The sequence below is a fragment of the Cicer arietinum genome, chromosome 6 (genome assembly GCF_000331145.2).
Source record: "Cicer arietinum cultivar CDC Frontier isolate Library 1 chromosome 6, Cicar.CDCFrontier_v2.0, whole genome shotgun sequence".
NCBI classification, from domain to species: Eukaryota; Viridiplantae; Streptophyta; class Magnoliopsida; order Fabales; family Fabaceae; genus Cicer; species Cicer arietinum.
In genome coordinates, this window is record NC_021165.2 from 15,291,194 (window position 1) to 15,311,701 (window position 20,508).

General features: G+C 26.8%; 2 protein-coding genes across 2 annotated transcripts in view; one reads left to right on the plus strand and one right to left on the minus strand.

Moving 5' to 3' along the window:
* Positions 1-2,445, plus strand: part of LOC101497769 (cytochrome P450 736A117-like) — an 8,541-nt gene extending 6,096 nt beyond the window's left edge. The window contains exon 2 of the mRNA XM_004504971.4: positions 1,662-2,445. Within this exon, the coding sequence (XP_004505028.1) occupies positions 1,662-2,282 (621 nt within the window). The 3' untranslated portion in view covers positions 2,283-2,445. The remainder of the gene's footprint in view (positions 1-1,661) is intronic.
* Positions 2,446-3,454: 1,009 nt separating this feature from the next.
* Positions 3,455-9,028, minus strand: LOC101498091 (epoxide hydrolase 2-like). The gene is made up of 5 exons (XM_004504972.4): positions 8,843-9,028; positions 8,538-8,752; positions 4,688-4,855; positions 4,346-4,581; positions 3,455-4,039 (listed from the first exon to the last, which is right to left on the minus strand). The coding sequence occupies exons 1-5, from the start codon at positions 8,910-8,912 to the stop codon at positions 3,793-3,795; spliced, it is 936 nt and encodes a 311-aa protein (XP_004505029.1). The 5' UTR covers positions 8,913-9,028; the 3' UTR covers positions 3,455-3,792.
* Between the last annotated feature and the right edge of the window lie 11,480 nt (positions 9,029-20,508).

Genomic DNA, 20,508 nt, shown 5'->3' on the forward strand with positions numbered 1-20,508 from the left:
TTGTGGTGTATTAAAGTTTTTTTTAACAGATGGAAATTAATTATTTATTTAATTAATTAATTGCTTGCGATATGTCACATATTACGAAACTGCCATCCACAAGGTCATAGTCAAAGTTCTGATTCATTCAAACCTTAAACAGACTAGTCTCTTGTGCTTTGCTCAGTCAAAACCCTAATTTGACTTAGCTTCAGATGTTTGCCACGTCAAAACCCTAAAGTTGAGTCTTTCCCACGTTTTTGACTTTTGCCCGGTCAAGAAGCCTTGTCAATCACGTTTCCTATTTCTGAGGCACTCTCCTGGTGGCCAGTAAATGGACTTCGTGCTCTTGGATCCCCCCTTTTTTCTCAGATCCAGTTGCTGAACTCATCTATAAATAGAGAGCTCACCTCACTTGGAAAAGCACACCAAAAGCACTCCGTATCTGAGGCTTTTCTCACTTCTCCCCCTTATATTCTTCTTCTTCTTTTCTTGAGTAGCCTCCGTGCTATATTTGAGTGTCAGTCTATCGACTGGCATACATAGGGTGTAATTCTAGAACGGTTTTCTACAGTGCAGTAGAACTCCGATACAGTGAATCTGGGCTGTTTTATCCTGGGGACTTCGTGGTTGATAGTCTGCCTTGCACAATTTTGGGCAGTGCCTCGAAACGTCTTAAAGAGAGCGACCTAGTCCGCGACTCAACCCAGTAATATTTTCGGTGGCATAAATTGTTTTCAAAGGTTTTCGAATTTCAAAAACAACAGAGTTGTAGTTTTTATTATTTTTAAATTTTAAGTAAAAAACTAATTACCCCATTAATACTCAAATAAATTTTGAACTTGAAAAAATTCACAATCACTAGGATAGTTTGTCAACTAGTTACCCCATTAATATTGATATTTTATACCCAAGTATAGTTTATGAAAATTATGGTAAAAAAATAGCGTAAATCATTGTTAGTGTTTTTTAAGTATAGACTGTTATGTTTTTTTGTTTCTGATTTAGTTAAAAATTCAAATTAGTTATCAAATTATCAAAATAGTCATTGAAAGATACAACTTATTATCATAAAAAATTTTAAAAGATATATATTTTATTGTCAAAATAGTACGAAACATTATAGACTAAATTGATTCACATGTTGATAATTCAAAAACTAATTTGAACTTTTTCTTCTTTTAAATAAGGAATCAAAATAATAGAACCTTATACTTTTAAGAACTAAAATGATAATTTCTCAAAACAAAACAAGGTAACCACAAGAATTTGTAACTTTTGTCCATCATTAAGCACTACAACTGAACTTTGTAAGTTTTGTGATGAATTAATACACCTCCAAAATTATTGGATGGTAGCAACTGAGTGTCTCATGATATTAATATTTTAAAATGATATATAGAATTACAAAATATTAATTTTGTATGTTATGTTGTTAGATGCATCATTACCATTATCAATTTAACTTCATTATAACCTCTAGACACACAAAACGGATTAACAATTTGCAATTCTAGAAATCACTTGAAAACATTGGTATTGTGGGAACTAACTGTGTCGGGACCAAATTAAATATTTACTTTTTTTTTAATAAATAATTTGTTTAATATCTTTAATTGATAATCTGTTAGATTATAAGGTGTAATTAAATTAAATTGTGGTTAAATTTCCCCTGCATGTAGGACATGTTTGCTGCAGGTACTGACACTACCTACACAGTCCTAGAATGGGCAATGGCTGAACTACTAAAGCACCCAATTGTGATGCAAAAATTGCAAGATGAGGTTAGAAATGTGGTTGGTAACAAAACTCAAGTAACTGAAGAAGATTTGGTTAACATGAAGTACTTGAATGCTGTGATTAAAGAAACTCTTCGCCTCCATATACCAGTTCCCTTATTAATCCCTCGGAAATCCATGGAAGATATCAAAGTAAATGGCTATGACATTGCAGCTGGAACACAGGTAATAGTGAATGCTTGGGCTATTGCAAGAGACCCTTCAATTTGGGATGAACCTCTAGAGTTTAAACCAGAAAGGTTTATGAATAGTTCAATTGATTTTAAAGGATTTGATTTTGAACTTATTCCATTTGGAGCAGGAAGGAGAGGTTGTCCTGGACTCTTGTTTGCTATTGCTGTCAATGAATTGGTGTTAGCTAACCTTGTTTATTATTTTGATTGGAAATTGCCTAATGGTGTTGCAGGGAAGGATTTGGATATGTCTGAATCTGTTGGCCTAACCTGTCATAGAAAATATCCTCTCCTTGCAATAGCTACTACTAAATATGAGATAAATGAATAGAAAAATAAGACATGATTAGAGTAAAAATAAAAACTATGTTTATTGTGATTGATGAAATAGTCCTTTATCATGTCTTTAAAGTGTATGAATTTTATCTTGTAATAAATTGTGACTACTCTTTGTATTCTATTTAATAAAATTGATCTAATAAATAATTATGATAGATATGGTTACAACTTACATGACAAAAATGGAATATTTTTTCACAATTCAAAAGTTGATTTTAACGCGATAGAAGAAATATCAAATAGTTGGAGTCTCTTTATACGTAAGAATTTATAAAAGTCTATACAAGATAGAAGAAATACATAAATAATTAAATTGTTTTAGCAAAAGACATGTGTTTTATTAGAGTGTCAGTCATCCCGACTTTATTGACACTACAAACGCAAAATGACAATATTATTAAAAATAAAATGAAATAATGTCTAAAAGGACATGAATCAAACCCATAAAAACAATAAAACATTTAACAAAATGAAATAAAGGCCGTTCAAATCTCTGACAAAATAAATTTGGTCCAATAAAATCAGGGACATAACCTCACCCCATGTCACAACCCGAGCTGGCTCCAAAAGAAGCAAACTTATAAGCACAAGAATTACATTCCATGTATATATATATATGAGATACTTTGAACTGAAAAAAAGAAATTAACTGTTGACAATTGCACCATTATGTTTGCAACCGCCAAAGAACAATATTATAATTAATGAAAGAAGTAACTACCAAGTAAGAATCACAAATGAATCTGGTTTGGTGGTTTGAGGAAGAAACATAGAGTTTAAAGTGATAAGGAAGTTATAGGTTCAACTCTCCTTCTATCAAAAATTAACAATTAATTATTAGTATTGGCCACTTAAAATTATCGAATAATTAAACATACAACTTCTAAGACAAGATTACAATATTTGATTCATTAACATGTTCTCTTGTAACATTTATTAGTATTTTTCAATCTATATACTTAAGAAAGATTGATACCGTACCATTTTTTTAAAATTGTGAAATCTATATATTAGAAAGGTTGATACCGTACCATTCTTAAAAATTGTTCTTATCATTTCACAGAAAAATTGTTTGAACCGTTAGCCTCTTTTAAATTATAGTCTACACAGAAAAATGAAAGCATCTCTCTGCATCTTAAAATATTCACAGTTTAATATCCCAAGTGAATACAAAGCTTTATATTATTTTATCAAGCAAAATCCAATATGTCAACGGCGGTCCAATTTAACATGAAGTTAATACCGTCATTGTAAATGTCCATTGCCAGTTTCTCTGACAATTTATTCCTTGGAATCACTGGTACTTTCACAACTCTGCAAAAGTTATTACTGAACTCTGTATAATAAACACCATCAAATAGACAAATACACAGTTCACATTCCCTTATTTCACACGAAATACAACTAACCAAGTCCAACAAGCAAAGTTCATTGGCTAAATTCCCCATATTCCACACTTGCCAACCCACATACACCATCCATCCTTAAGCTTCCACCAAAATTCAAGTGTGCTTGGCAAGGAAGGCAAGGATAAGGTTATTCACCTGTTGGGGAAATTGTTCTTGAACAAAATGAGTTCCCTCTGGAATAAATGTAACCTCCAAATTAGGAACAAGCTCTTTAGCCTTTTCACCTTTTGTTAAATCCTCCATCCCTGGAAACTTCAAAACATAATCCTTTCCACCCATTATCAGTAGTACTGGAACATTGACTACAGGGTCCGGTAAGTTAAAATCTTCACCAAATGACCTACAAATGCAAACAAAACAAATCCATCATTAACAAGAATTCACCAAATGATCATGTTTTATGGAAACATAGCATTTCATGATTTGGATTACACGCAGTTACTGTGTTGTTGATTTCATTTGTCCAATCTTGAATCAATAGTGGAGATTATTTAGTAATAATTTAGTGAAAGTGTAATGTGAACCAATATATCTCACATTGATGGCCGAGATTGGATACAGCGTTAAATTGGGATTTTTTATGGCAGGTGATCCAGGTCCATCATTTCACTGACAAAACATAGGAACAAAAGAAAAATGGCAGTACCTGTACGGAACCTGTAATGCAGTTCGGAATCCAGATTTATCATACAAAGCTCCATATGCTGAAAGATCCTCCTCAGTGAACCAAGAGGGAAGAGGAGTATCAGGTGCCACCAAATCCATGATCTCTTGGTTTTCACTAGCTATCGGTAATTCACTCTTTGAGAAAAGGATGTAAATGTTTCGCACAACTGTTTTCGCATCAAAGCGTCCAAAATCAGCCTCTGCCCTTCCTGGTTCCTAATATGTACATACATGCATAGACAGAAACAAAGTAGTTAGTTATTATAATGGTGGTATTACCTGTCATCATGGTTTAGAAGTCAAAGAAAATAGATTTAGCTACCCTCCATCTCAAAATGTAGAAGCCTTCAGGGAGGAATTTATGAAACATAGAAGGGCCTGGTGGAACATAAGGAATTCCCAAAGTGATAACTCCTAATACTCTTTCCGGGTGCAGAATGGAAAACAAATATGCAGGACGAGTTCCAAAATCTTTTCCAACAAGAAACACCTAATGAACATTGACAAAGAGGACTAATCAATTAATCAAAAGATTAACCATATGATGGATTTTTGTTTTTGTATTTGCAGAAATAAATGAGATATATTATTTGTGGAGAAACCCTTTAATTCTAAATTTGTATTCACCGTTCTATATATAGGGGTAAATTGTGATTCAAGAACATATCATATCCCTAAAACAAAAACAAAAAACATGTAAAATCCTAAAATTATTCTAAAGATATTTAGGCCTATTATTTTCAACAATAATATCACTTACTATCAAGATCAACCACACTTGAAAATTGTGAATCAAAGATATTTTATACAAGAAGTGGTGTGTTTATGAACCATTAGATATATTATCAAGTAGTATTGACTAGGATGACAATTAGATCCAGACTTAATGGTACCCGCAAAAAAAAAACTCACACTAAGTAGGGTAAAAATCCACGTAATGGGTATGGGCACTAGGACCTATAATTACCCACAAAATTAAGCAGGTAAATTTAATGGATAAATATAATACTCATTCCATCCTGCACATGCACTTATATAAATATATTATTTATTTATTTATTTATTATATTAGTTTTATTTAATTAATTATTTTCTTTTATGTTTTAACATCTATTAATATTTAGATCACTACAATATTTATAATTGAAAAATAAACGTTTGTAAACTTTTTAAGAATTTGATTATGATGAATAGGTAAATAATTGTGACTTTATAACTAAGAGTTATGTCTTATTAATCGTGACTTTATAGTTATTCTTGCAACTTCTTGTCAATTGTTTTTATAGATCTCGAATAATATTGTCGTATGACTTGCAACTTCATAAAGTATTATTATGGATATTTGAATGTGTATTGTATCAAGTGCTCATTTGAAATGTTTTGAGTTAGAAAATATTTTAGTTTATAATACTTTATGATTGAATTTAAGATATTTGGATAAATTTTAAATTTAATCACAACAATATCATTTATTATCGATCTATTTTAATTAAAGCGTAGTAATGAGTATGAGTACAGACACTTAAGAATCCAGAGGTAAGGTACGGATATTAAAGTTGATACTCTAAAGGTACGAACACAGGTATTTTTTTAAATCGTGGATATGGAACGGGTACTATAGTACTCAACCCAAACACTATCCGTTGTCATCCCTAGATTCATATACTCCCTCCATTTAAAAGTTCAAAAATAATTGACTGATTTTCAAAAAAATAATTTATCTCAAAATAATTAATTTTTTCAATTTTCAGTAGACTTCTTTTCAATTGTCTCCATTAACTAATAATAGTTTTAAATGCAAACAATATCTTTTATTATGTATTTATTATGATAATTTAGTAAAAGTAATATTATCTCTTTCATTTATCATAGTTTAAATATGTTTTTGGTCCTTGCAAATATATGTTATTTTGGTTTTAATTTTTGTAAATTTTTTTTTTTTAATTAGACTCCTGTAATTTTCAAATTTTTTAAAAAAAATCCTTATTTTGTTTTTTAATTAAAAAATACTGATGTAGCTTATTTTATGGTGACTCATGTCATCGATACAAATAATGAAATAATTAATTAAAATATAAAACAATTATTTTAATAAAGCTTAATAAATTGACTTATTTTGGCCAATTTCCAGTTTTGACACCAGGCTTATCCCGATGAGTTTGCCCAGTTTCATATCGCTGATTATGTTGAGTTTTTTCACAGGATTAAGTTGTTCTCAATGAACTACCGAATGTATGTATGCCTTTCTCATTTCTAAACGGACACTTTTTCATCTTTTTTACCCAAACCTCAAAATCTTTTTCATAACATTGTTCAATTGCTTCTGCTCCACCGATTTCATTCCTCCGTCCAATCGCCTCTGCTCGATCATCTCCATTCCTCCATTAACTAAGAGTTATGTCTTATTAATCGTGACTTTATAGTTATTCTTGCAACTTCTTGTCAATTGTTTTTATAGATCTCGAATAATATTGTCGTATGACTTGCAACTTCATAAAGTATTATTATGGATATTTGAATGTGTATTGTATCAAGTGCTCATTTGAAATGTTTTGAGTTAGAAAATATTTTAGTTTATAATACTTTATGATTGAATTTAAGATATTTGGATAAATTTTAAATTTAATCACAACAATATCATTTATTATCGATCTATTTTAATTAAAGCGTAGTAATGAGTATGAGTACAGACACTTAAGAATCCAGAGGTAAGGTACGGATATTAAAGTTGATACTCTAAAGGTACGAACACAGGTATTTTTTTAAATCGTGGATATGGAACGGGTACTATAGTACTCAACCCAAACACTATCCGTTGTCATCCCTAGATTCATATACTCCCTCCATTTAAAAGTTCAAAAATAATTGACTGATTTTCAAAAAAATAATTTATCTCAAAATAATTAATTTTTTCAATTTTCAGTAGACTTCTTTTCAATTGTCTCCATTAACTAATAATAGTTTTAAATGCAAACAATATCTTTTATTATGTATTTATTATGATAATTTAGTAAAAGTAATATTATCTCTTTCATTTATCATAGTTTAAATATGTTTTTGGTCCTTGCAAATATATGTTATTTTGGTTTTAATTTTTGTAAATTTTTTTTTTTTAATTAGACTCCTGTAATTTTCAAATTTTTTAAAAAAAATCCTTATTTTGTTTTTTAATTAAAAAATACTGATGTAGCTTATTTTATGGTGACTCATGTCATCGATACAAATAATGAAATAATTAATTAAAATATAAAACAATTATTTTAATAAAGCTTAATAAATTGACTTATTTTGGCCAATTTCCAGTTTTGACACCAGGCTTATCCCGATGAGTTTGCCCAGTTTCATATCGCTGATTATGTTGAGTTTTTTCACAGGATTAAGTTGTTCTCAATGAACTACCGAATGTATGTATGCCTTTCTCATTTCTAAACGGACACTTTTTCATCTTTTTTACCCAAACCTCAAAATCTTTTTCATAACATTGTTCAATTGCTTCTGCTCCACCGATTTCATTCCTCCGTCCAATCGCCTCTGCTCGATCATCTCCATTCCTCCATTCCATCTCCACTGCTCTAATTCTCTCATCGACACAAAGGCAACGTTCCCTCGTGCGCGGTTCATTCAAGTGAACTCCTTTGAGTTTACCATCTCTTTAGGGGCGTTCTTAGGAGCATCATATTTGCTCCTTTTTTAGTCAAATTTCGATGAACAAAATAGATTTAGGAGGGTAATGTGGAATCATCTTCTTCATAATAACCACCACCATCATCATAATTGGTTTTTTTTTCAGATTCAAAAATTTGAGAATTAGGGTTAGAATTTTTTTTTTTATTTCTTGATGCATTGTTGGATTTTTAATTGAACATGGCTTATGTTTGTTATTTTTAATAATGATAAATAATGAGTTAATATAAAATATATCATATCATCATTTATTTATAGTGCCACGTAAGTAAAAAGTATAAATGTCAGAGTTTTTTAATTAAAAAAATATAATAAAATTAAAAAAAAAATTGAAAATTATAAGAGTATAAATAAAATAAAAAAATTTACTATGACTAAAATAAAAATGAAATATATTTACATGTAAACATATTTAAATACAGTGTGAAACTCTACACTAATTTATGGTTGATAACGGCAGTAACAGAGAGAAAGTTAGTAGTATGTACCTTGGGAAGAGCAAGAGCATCGAGAATCGCGAGGAGGTCATCGAGAAGTTGATTGAAGGTTGTTTTTTCGGGTGCGGGCGGCGGGTCGGAAAGGCCGTAGCCTCTGTAATCTGGCGCGATAGCTCTGAAACCAGCAGCGGCGAGGGCAATCATCTGGTGGCGCCAGGAGTACCATATCTCCGGGAAGCCGTGAAGGAATACGACAACGTTTGGACCTGAAAGAAAGGTGTTTGACTATGAGTCACAAAAGAAAAGAATCGAAATAGAGTAGTAAGAAAGTGGATTCTCATTTCTCAGTCACTAACCGGTTCCAATTTCTGCTATGTGGAGTCTCAGAGCTCCGACTTTAACGAACTTGTGTTGGATTTCATCCATTAATCACTCACTATCTGAAACTCAGAGAGCAACGATCTTTTGAACTTGTGGCGGAGAAAATAAAGAAAGGATTAATTTGAGCAATAAATTAACTGATATTTCAAAATTAAGCTGATACAAGATAGTTGATAATTTAAATACTAAAAGTGTTTCCTAAACTTAGTTTTTATAAATAAAAAATAATATATATATATATATATATAACTATTTAAATTTTAAATGTATTAAAATAATTTTAAAAATAAAATCTGAATTTTTCCGTAAATTTCTTTCCTTTCTCTTCCTCTCTCACGGTTGCTCCATGTCCTCTCACAATTTCTTATATTTTCAGTCTTCTTCCTTTATGAATTTTAAGAAAGAAAACAAAAAAAGTCAATAAATCTTATCACAAATACAATTCAAAATTTAAAAAAAATTTATAATTTCAAACTCTCAAACAAATTTTCAGTTATAAATAATTAGATAATGTGATCGATAAAATGATCAAAAATAAATAAATAAGAAAAGTACGACAATAATTTTAATTAAATTGTTTTAGTTGGTAAAAAAATAATTTTTGCAAAAATGTTAGAGAAAATGAAGAATAGTAAATAGCAAGTGAAATAGTTTTATAATATTTTACAAAAATAATAAATAAATTAAATTAATAAATTTATAAATAGAATAAAATAAAAATAACTATAAATTATAAGCTTAAACGGTAGTTAATTTGACATTGTTTGGTAACTAGTGTATAGTTTATTAAACTAATTATTGATAAACAAATTTTTTTTACTAATTTATAGTTTATAATGGGACGTTATTTCAAATAGCGTTTGAGATTATAAGTTATTACATTTTCTTCTATTTATAATATTTTATATTTTTTTTATCTTTATATCATTCTCTTACCCACTAGTTTACATAAATAAGTTGCATTCTCTTTCTTTAGTTTCTTGGCAAAATAATTAAAATAAAATGAACTTTTATTTTATTCATCTTATAAGATATTTATCAAATACAAATTGATTAAGGTATGCATTGTTATATTTATTATTATTTTTTCATCTTTTAATTCATCATTGTGAAAAAGTTAAATTTATTTTTTATGTCAAATTATAAATAATATATAGATTGCATATTTTTTACAATTACTATTTATACACATGGAGTTTGCTAAATTTTTAGAGGACTCATCAAATTTATGCTTATATTGTAATAAAAAAAATAATTTACAAAAAAAAAAGTAAATGAATTCTATGGTTCTGATTTTATTTATTTTAGAGCTTTGTTGCATTTTTTGTATTTCTACCACAAAAGTAATAAATGAGATAAATATAATTATTTCCTTTTATGTTATTTTATATTATCAAAAACTAAATTCATAAGACACTTTAATTTTAATTAACTAGTTTTTTAGTTATCATCTATCAACTAATTTTTCAACTATGAGCCAGTTTTTCAACTATCAACAAACTTAAAACTTAATTTTATCAAACGGAATCCAAAAAATATCTCAAAAAAGCTATAAGCTTATTTAAAAAAACTTGTTAATCAAATACGAATAATTTGATCATTAAGTTATAAGTTAACTATTAGTGTTACCAAAAAAACACATGTTAGCTATTAGTGTTACCAAAGAAACACAAGGTGCAAATAGATGATGGGTGGTGAAATATTTTTTTTACATATATATTTTTATTAAAACACTTTTTAATTAACTCATTTTTGAAAGAAAAAAATATAAATATAAATATTACTGTTTTTTATTTAAGTCATTCCTAAGATACAAATACAAAAATATTAATTGAATCATATCCATAATTGAAAGAGTTAATTACATCATATCCATAAAGTAATTTGAGCAATAAATTAACTGATATTTCAAAATTAAGCTGATAGAAGATAGTTGATAATTTAAATACTTAGTATATTTAAAATAAAGTGTTTCCTAAACTTAGTTTTTATAAATAAAAAATAATATATATATATACAACTATTTAAATTTTAAATGTATTAAAACAATTTTAAAAATAAAATCTGAATTTTTCGGTAAATTTCCTTCCATTCTCTTACTCTGTCACGGTTGCTTTATGTCCTCTCACAATTTCTTATTCTTTCGGTCTTCTTCCTTTATGAATTTTAAGGAAGAAAACAAAAAAATAATTGATAAATCTTATAACAAATACAATTCAAAACTTTTAAAAAAAATTATAATTTCAAACTCTCAAACAAATTTTCAATTACAAATAATTAGATGATGTAATCGATAGAATGATCAAAAATAAATAAATAAATAAATAAATTATGACAATAATTTTAATTAAATTGTTTTACTTGGTAAAAAAAATTAAAATAAAAATTGATTTTTATAAAAATATTAGAGAAAATGAAGAACGAGCAAGTAGCAAGTGAAATAGTTTTATAATATTTTACGAAAATAATAAATAAATTAAATTAATAAAGTTATAAATAGAATAAATTAAAAATCACTATAAATTATAAGCTTAAACGTTAGTTAATTTGACATTGTTTGGTAACTAGTGTATAGTTTATTAAACTAATTATTGATACACAAATTTTTCTTACTAATTTATAGTTTATTATGGGACGTTATTTCAAGTAGCGTTTGAGATTATAAGTTATTACATTTTCTTCCATTTATAATATTTTATATTTTTTTTATCTTTATATCATTCTCTTACCCACTAGTTTACATAAATAAGTTGCACTCTCTTTCTTTAGTTTCTTGGCAAAATAATTAAAATAAAATGAACTTGTATCTTATACATCTTGTAAGAAATTTATCAAATACAAATTGATTAAGGTATGTATTGTTATATTTATTATTATTTTTTCATCTTTTAATTTATCATTTTGAAAAAGTTAAATTTATTTTTTATGTCAAATTATAAATAATATATAGATTGCATTGTTTTTACAATTACTATTGATACACATAGAGTTTGCTAAACTTTTAGAGGACTCATCAAATTTATCCTTATATTGTAATAAAAAAAATAATTTACAAAAAAAAAAGTAAATGAATTGTATGGTTCTGATTTTATTTATTTTAGAGCTTTGTTGCATTTTTTGTATTTCTACCACAAAAGTAATAAATGAGATAAATATAATTATTTCCTTTTATGTTATTTTATATTATCAAAAACTAAATTTATAAGACACTTTAATTTTAATTAACTAGTTTTTTAGTTATTATCTATCAGCTAATTTTTCAACTATGAGCCAATTTTTCAACAATCGACTAACTTGCAACTTAATTTTATCAAAAAGAACCAAAAAAACTTCTCAAAAAAGCTATAAGCTTATGTAAAAAACTTGTTAACCAAACACGAATAATTTGATCACTAAGTTATAAGTTAACTATTAGTGTTACCAAAGAAACACATGTTAGCTATTAGTGTTACCAAAGAAACACAATGTGCAAATGGATGATGGGTGGTGAAATATTTTTTTTTACATATATATTTTTATTAAAACATTTTATAAATAACTCATTTTTGAAAAAAAAAATATAAATGTTAATATTACTGTTTTTTATTTAAGTCATTTATAAGATACAAATACAAAAATGTAAATTGAATCATATCCATAATTGAGAGAGTTAATTACATCATATCCATAATGTAATTTGAGCAATAAATTAACTGATATTTCAAAATAAAGCTGATATAAGATAGTTAATAATTTAAATACTTAGCATATTTAAAATAAAGTGTTTCCTGAACTTAGTTTTTATAAAAAAATAAAAAATAAAAAATATATATATATATACAACTATTTAAATTTTAAATGTATTAAAATAATTTTAAAAAATAAAATCTGAATTTTTTGGTAAATTTCCTTCCTTTCTCTTCCTCTGTCACGGTTGCTCTAGGTCCTCTCACAATTTTTTATCTTTTTAGTCTTCTTCCTTTATGAATTTTAAGGTAGAAAACAAAAAAAAAATCGATAAATCTTATAACAAGTACAATTCAAAACTTTAAAAAAATTATAATTTCAAACTCTCAAACAAATTTTTGGTTATAAATAATTAGATGATGTGATCGATAAAATAATCAAAAATAAATAAATAAATAAAGTACGACAATCATTTTAATTAAATCGTTTTACTTAGTAAAAAAAAATTTAAATAAAAATTGATTTTTGAAAAAATGTTAGAGAAAATGAAGGACGGTAAGTAGCAAGTGAAATAGTTTTATAATATTTTACGAAAATAATAAATAAATTAAATTAATAAAGTTATAAATAGAATAAAATAAAAATAACTGTAAATTATAAGCTTAAATGTTAGTTAATTTCACATTGTTTGGTAACTAGTGTATAGTTTATTAAACTAATTATTGATAAAAAAAATTTTCTTACTAATTTATAGTTTATTACCGGACGTTATTTCAAGTAGCGTTTGAGATTATAAGTTATTACATTTTCTTTCATTTATAATATTTTATATTTTTTTTTTATCTTTATATCATTCTCTTAACCACTAGTTTACATAAATAAGTTGCACTCTCTTTCTTTAGTTTCTTGGCAAAATAATTAAAATAAAATGAACTTTTATCTTATTCATCTTATAAGAAATTTATCAAATACAAATTGATTAAGGTATGCATTGTTATATTTATTATTATTTTTTTATCTTTTAATTTATCATTGTGGAAAAGTTAAATTTATTTTTTATGTCACATTATAAATAATATATAGATTGCATTGTTTTTACAATTACTATTTATATACACGGAGTTTGCTAAACTTTTAGAGAACTCTTCCAATTTATGTTTATATTGTAATAAAAAAAAATAATTTACAAAAAAAAAGTAAATGAATTGTATGGTTCTAATTTTATTTATTTTAGAGCTTTGTTGCATTTTTTGTATTTCTACCACAAAAGTAATAAATGAGATAAATATAATTATTTCCTTTTATGTTATTTTATATTATCAAAAACTAAATTTATAAGACACTTTAATTTTAATTAACTAGTTTTTTAGTTATCATCTATCAACTTATTTTTTAACTATGAGTCAGTTTTTCAAGTATCAACTAACTTACAACTTAATTTAAGCAAACGAAAACAAAAAAACATCTCAAAAAAGCTATAAGCTTATGTAAAAAACTTGTTAACCAAACACGAATAATTTGATTAGTAAGTTATAAGTTAACTATTAGTGTTACCAAAGAAACACATGTTAGCTATTAGTGTCACCAAAGAAACACAAGGTGCAAATGGATGATGGGTGGTGAAATATTTTTTTTTACATATATATTTTTATTAAAACACTTTTTAATTAACTCATTTTTGAAAGAAAAAAATATAAATATAAATATTACTGTTTTTTATTTAAGTCATTTATAAGATACAAATACAAAAATGTAAATTGAATCATATCCATAATTGAGAGAGTTAATTACATCATATCCATAAAGTAATTTGAGCAATAAATTAACTGATATTTCAAAATAAAGCTGATATAAGATAGTTAATAATTTAAATACTTAGCATATTTAAAATAAAGTGTTTCCTGAACTTAGTTTTTATAAAAAAATAAAAAATAAAAAATATATATATATATACAACTATTTAAATTTTAAATGTATTAAAATAATTTTAAAAAATAAAATCTGAATTTTTTGGTAAATTTCCTTCCTTTCTCTTCCTCTGTCACGGTTGCTCTAGGTCCTCTCACAATTTTTTATCTTTTTAGTCTTCTTCCTTTATGAATTTTAAGGTAGAAAACAAAAAAAAAATCGATAAATCTTATAACAAGTACAATTCAAAACTTTAAAAAAATTATAATTTCAAACTCTCAAACAAATTTTTGGTTATAAATAATTAGATGATGTGATCGATAAAATAATCAAAAATAAATAAATAAATAAAGTACGACAATCATTTTAATTAAATCGTTTTACTTAGTAAAAAAAAATTTAAATAAAAATTGATTTTTGAAAAAATGTTAGAGAAAATGAAGGACGGTAAGTAGCAAGTGAAATAGTTTTATAATATTTTACGAAAATAATAAATAAATTAAATTAATAAAGTTATAAATAGAATAAAATAAAAATAACTGTAAAATATAAGCTTAAATGTTAGTTAATTTCACATTGTTTGGTAACTAGTGTATAGTTTATTAAACTAATTATTGATAAAAAAAATTTTCTTACTAATTTATAGTTTATTACCGGACGTTATTTCAAGTAGCGTTTGAGATTATAAGTTATTACATTTTCTTTCATTTATAATATTTTATATTTTTTTTTTATCTTTATATCATTCTCTTAACCACTAGTTTACATAAATAAGTTGCACTCTCTTTCTTTAGTTTCTTGGCAAAATAATTAAAATAAAATGAACTTTTATCTTATTCATCTTATAAGAAATTTATCAAATACAAATTGATTAAGGTATGCATTGTTATATTTATTATTATTTTTTTATCTTTTAATTTATCATTGTGGAAAAGTTAAATTTATTTTTTATGTCACATTATAAATAATATATAGATTGCATTGTTTTTACAATTACTATTTATATACACGGAGTTTGCTAAACTTTTAGAGAACTCTTCCAATTTATGTTTATATTGTAATAAAAAAAAATAATTTACAAAAAAAAAGTAAATGAATTGTATGGTTCTAATTTTATTTATTTTAGAGCTTTGTTGCATTTTTTGTATTTCTACCACAAAAGTAATAAATGAGATAAATATAATTATTTCCTTTTATGTTATTTTATATTATCAAAAGCTAAATTTATCAGACACTTTAATTTTAATTAACTAGTTTTTTAGTTATCATCTATCAACTTATTTTTTAACTATGAGTCAGTTTTTCAAGTATCAACTAACTTACAACTTAATTTAAGCAAACGAAAACAAAAAAACATCTCAAAAAAGCTATAAGCTTATGTAAAAAACTTGTTAACCAAACACGAATAATTTGATTAGTAAGTTATAAGTTAACTATTAGTGTTACCAAAGAAACACATGTTAGCTATTAGTGTCACCAAAGAAACACAAGGTGCAAATGGATGATGGGTGGTGAAATACTTTTTTTACATATATATTTTTATTAAATTTTTTTTTAAATAACTCATTTTTGAAAAAAAAAATATATATATAAATGTTAATATTACTGTTTTTTATTTAAGTCATTCATAAGATACAAATACAAAAATGTAAATTGAATCATATCCATAATTGAGAGAGTTAATTACATCAATGGTTACAACTATCAATTAGATAAACAACTAAATAATGTAATTAACTAACCAACTAAAATATCTAACATCTCATCAAGCTAGAATGTGTTAATTACACTTTGAGCTTGAAAAATGTCAAGAAAAAATGTTGGAAAAAGACATTGATTATAAAGAATATGAAATGTTGAAATACATTGACTAAAGAATTTTGAAATGCTAGAAATAAATCGACTAAAAGATTTTTAGAAGATTTATTATATGCTTGAAATAAGAACACGAAAGATTCTAGTGCAATCCTATTTCTTCCTCTTTTTTTTAAGTATATGTTGAACCAAGTTTACACGTCAATGCAAGATTTTCTCTTTCTTTTTTTGAACGAAATATCATACATAACTATGTGGTCATTAGCTTGGATTTTTTTTTGTTGGTAAGTGTTAAATCTAAAGTCTACACTTTTATGCAACATTTTTGCTTGCAATTTTTTAATGCCAATTTGACTAAAAAAAATTTATCACAAAATGTTGTTCGTATTTTTGAAAAATCTCCAACAAATATACTTGACCTCATCTTTTTCTTACTTGATGAAAGTTAATATTGAAAAAAGATTTATATCAAAATATTAAAAAAAGTCATGGAGCTTGGGAAAAAAAATTGTTGACAAACATGTTGTCCTTAATGCGTATTATTTGGTGTTTTTATTTTTTATTTTTTTTATCATCATGTCTATATTGAGATAATTTTAACTTGGAATTTGAGAGGTAAAGAGTGGAAACATAGCGAAAAAAGATAAGAATTTTATAGAAAGGAGGAAATCTACAACTATTTTGGCGACTAGATTTATATAGAAAAAAATAAATTGTATGGATCATGTGAAAATCATAGCATAGAATGAGAGTGAGACACGCTACTGTATTGAATATCAGTGTAAAACTATTTTACATTGACAATTCACATCATATTTCTCTTATCTAATTAATAAATATATAAATTAATAGAAAGGAAGAACTGAAATTACAATAATTATAGTAGTTCAAATCATAAGAACAAATATTTATCATACATCAACCACCATTAACTTGTAGTTGCTGTTTTTGAGTTTCAAAAAATTGGTTTTAAAACAATTTTCAGCCACTGTAAATATTATTGGATTGAGTTACAAACTAGGTCGCTTTTTTTAAAAATATTTTGCGATACTATCCAAAATTACTACACCATAGAAAACAATTCTAGAATTACATCATCAATAAAGCTATAATGGCCACTCTAAGTATGGTACTTAAGACAACACATAAATCGAATGGACTACGACACAAACCGTTCTAAAATCGAAAACATAGTGGTATTAGGACCACTAAAAAAAATCTAAATAATAGAAAGAAAGGGGGGATGTGGCTCAAAAGTGCATCGAGTAGATAAGGGAGAAGAGAATAACTTGGAAATTGCATCCAATTTTTGTATGTTTTTCACAAGAGTTTGACACTATTTATATAGTGATAGAAGTTATCCCACATATGTAGACTATCCAACGTGAACTTTATTATTTATAGAGTTGAAAGCTAATCCTGTATGAAAGTTTTTCAAATGTGGGACTCTATATTTTTTTAATGCACACTTAAGTTCCAACAATCCTCCACTCGAACTTTTTTTTTTGAAAATGTTAATGAAGTATCGTCAAACGTTTCTATAAGATTGTGCATAAATAGAGGTGTCTTATGATTTGAACATTTGCATTGTAAGTAAGATTCATATTCAACAAGAGTGACTCATAGTCTTGATCTTTATCTCTGATATCAAACCCCCACACAGTCTTTTCATATGATGTATTCTCGAAAGCTCGTACATTAATGGCTTTGCACGTCTATCTCAGTATAGTGAACGCTATTATAACTCTTCCTCAAAGTTCCATAGGAAACGACCCCACTTCCACATTCACATATGGGAGTCTATCAAGAGTACTCATGTAGCTAGGTAATCTACTCCACATAGAGTATATATCTCATTAAAAGTTTTTATTACCTCAACCTTTCATCATTTCAGGAATCATGTTTTTCTGATTTATAATAGTATGCTCATCTTATATCACTTCATGACTTGTTAATATCCATTAAAAATGATTTTTGGGATTTCATGTCTTTTACCATCATGAGTGATTCATTGGTCCATTGGCAATAGTATCATCCATTTATATGTGTTTAAGACTTTCTCTTTATCTAATCTTTTCGTCAAAAGATCTGCTAAGTTTTCATCAATGCGTACATGATATACTCTTACAGCTCCTTTTGAAAGTAACTCTCTAACTATGATGTGTTAACGACATATTTGTTGTCTCTTACCATTGTAATAATTGTTCACAATTTTTGCAATAGGTGCGATACTATCATAATGGATCAACAAAGTTGACATTAGTTTTTCCCATGAAGGAATCTCAGCACGCAAACATCTCAACCAACTCGCTTCTTCACTAGCAGTTGTTAGTGCTATCATTTTAGACTTCATAATGAATTGAGCCAATGTCGTATGTTTCTTCGATTTCCAAGATACAACTCCACCAATTATGCTAAATATATAGCCACTCATAGCTTTTGAACGATCTGATAAAGTGTTCCAATCAGTATCATTGTATCTCGTGACTCTCTCAATAGTGTGTCAATTGTCAATATCAGGTCTACTGGTAAACCTGCACAATAGTCACACGATGTAGGCAATATCGGGTCTTGTACAATTAGTGACATACCTAAGGCTACCAATTATGCTCGCATATTCAGTTTGAATAACCTATTCATCAATGTTTTTGAAAAGTTTCACACTTGAATCATATGGCGTGCAAACACATTTACAGACAAATTAATTGTATTTCTTTAAGATATTTTCAACATAGTGAGCCTGATCCAAAAACATTTCATTTTCTGACCTAATAATCTTGATTCCAAGGATTATACTCGCTTTTGCGAGGTCTTTCATATCAAAATTATTGCACAACAATGATTTCACAGTATTTACAGCATGAATGTTTAAATCAAATATGAGTAAATTGTCTACATAGAGACATATGATAGTGCAAATGTCATTTTCATATTTGTTATAAATACATTTGTCACTTTCATTCACTTTAAATTCATTCGTATAATCAAGTTATCAAATTTTTCATGTCATTGCTTTGGAGCTTGTTTAGACCATACAAAAACTTATCTAACTTACAGACCTTGTTTTCTTGTCCATGAATCATAAAACCTTCAGGTTGTTTCATATCGATTTCTTCTTCCAAGTCACCATTTTAAAAAAGCAGTTTTGACATCTATTTGGTGTACCACCAAGTTATGAATGTAATTATAGTGACCGGTAAAAAAGTGTCAGAGAAATACATATTTTTCTCTTTGTCTAAAACATTTGGCTACTAGGCGAGCCTTGTATTTATCAACAGTTCCATCGAGTTTTACTTTATTTTTCAAAATCCATTTACAACCTATCACTTTGCAACCAGGAGATAAGTCAACTAAATATCAGGTCCTGTTAGACTCTAGAGAATCGATCTCATCTTTTATAGCTTCTTACTATAGGTTTGCATCCAAAGACGATAAAGCTTCTTGAAAATTTACAAGATCATCTTCTAACGTATAAGTCGTATAATCGGGTCCATAATATTTTGCTACTCATGTTCTCTATCTTCTTCGAGGTTCTGTTTTGCCTAGTTCGTTGCTTTCAGTGCTCCTAATCACGAAAATGTGACTTGTATTGGTGCCCCCATAATTTCTCAATTTGAAAGAGAATATATTTTCATAAAAGTCAACGTCATTTGACTATATGATCACTTTAATGTTTAGGTCACAAAACCTATACGCTTTGTTGTTTATTGCATACTCAATGCATATACATTTATAGGCCATATTAGCGAGTATAACTCGCTTGGGATCGATGGTTCAGACATAAGTCAGACAACCCTAAGTTCAAAAATAAGACAAGTTGGGTTGTCTTTTCTTCAAAATCTCGTAAGGAGACGTTTTGCTTTTATATTTATGAAATATATTCAAAACATATAAAATAGTTAATAAAATTTCCCCCCACAAATGAGACGCAATACCAGAGTTAAGCATAATAACAACAACTAATTCAATAAGAGTTATATTCTTTCTTTCAGTTATACCATTCATTTCAAATGAATATGGTGCAATTGTTTCATGTATAATTCCATGTACTTTATAAAACTTATTAAACAAACTATAATCATACTTGATTCCTCTATCACTACGAAACATCTTAATCTTTCTACTAAATTAATTTTCAATTTTAGCTACAAAGATCATAAACATGGCAAGCCCTTAACTATTACTTTTCATTAGATATACAAAAGTATAGTCAGAAAAATCGTCAATAAATGTGATAAAATAATATTTTCAA

Bases quoted from the DNA above. Each gene is read 5' to 3' on its own strand.
- LOC101498091 (XM_004504972.4), bottom strand. From the start codon at position 8,912: ATGGATGAAATCCAACACAAGTTCGTTAAAGTCGGAGCTCTGAGACTC. The intron at 4,856-8,537 runs GTACATACTACT...AATGTTCATTAG, and splicing joins ATGCTCTTGCTCTTCCCAAG to GTGTTTCTTGTTGGAAAAGA. The intron at 4,040-4,345 runs GTACTGCCATTT...TTGCATTTGTAG, and splicing joins GCATTACAGGTTCCGTACAG to GTCATTTGGTGAAGATTTTA.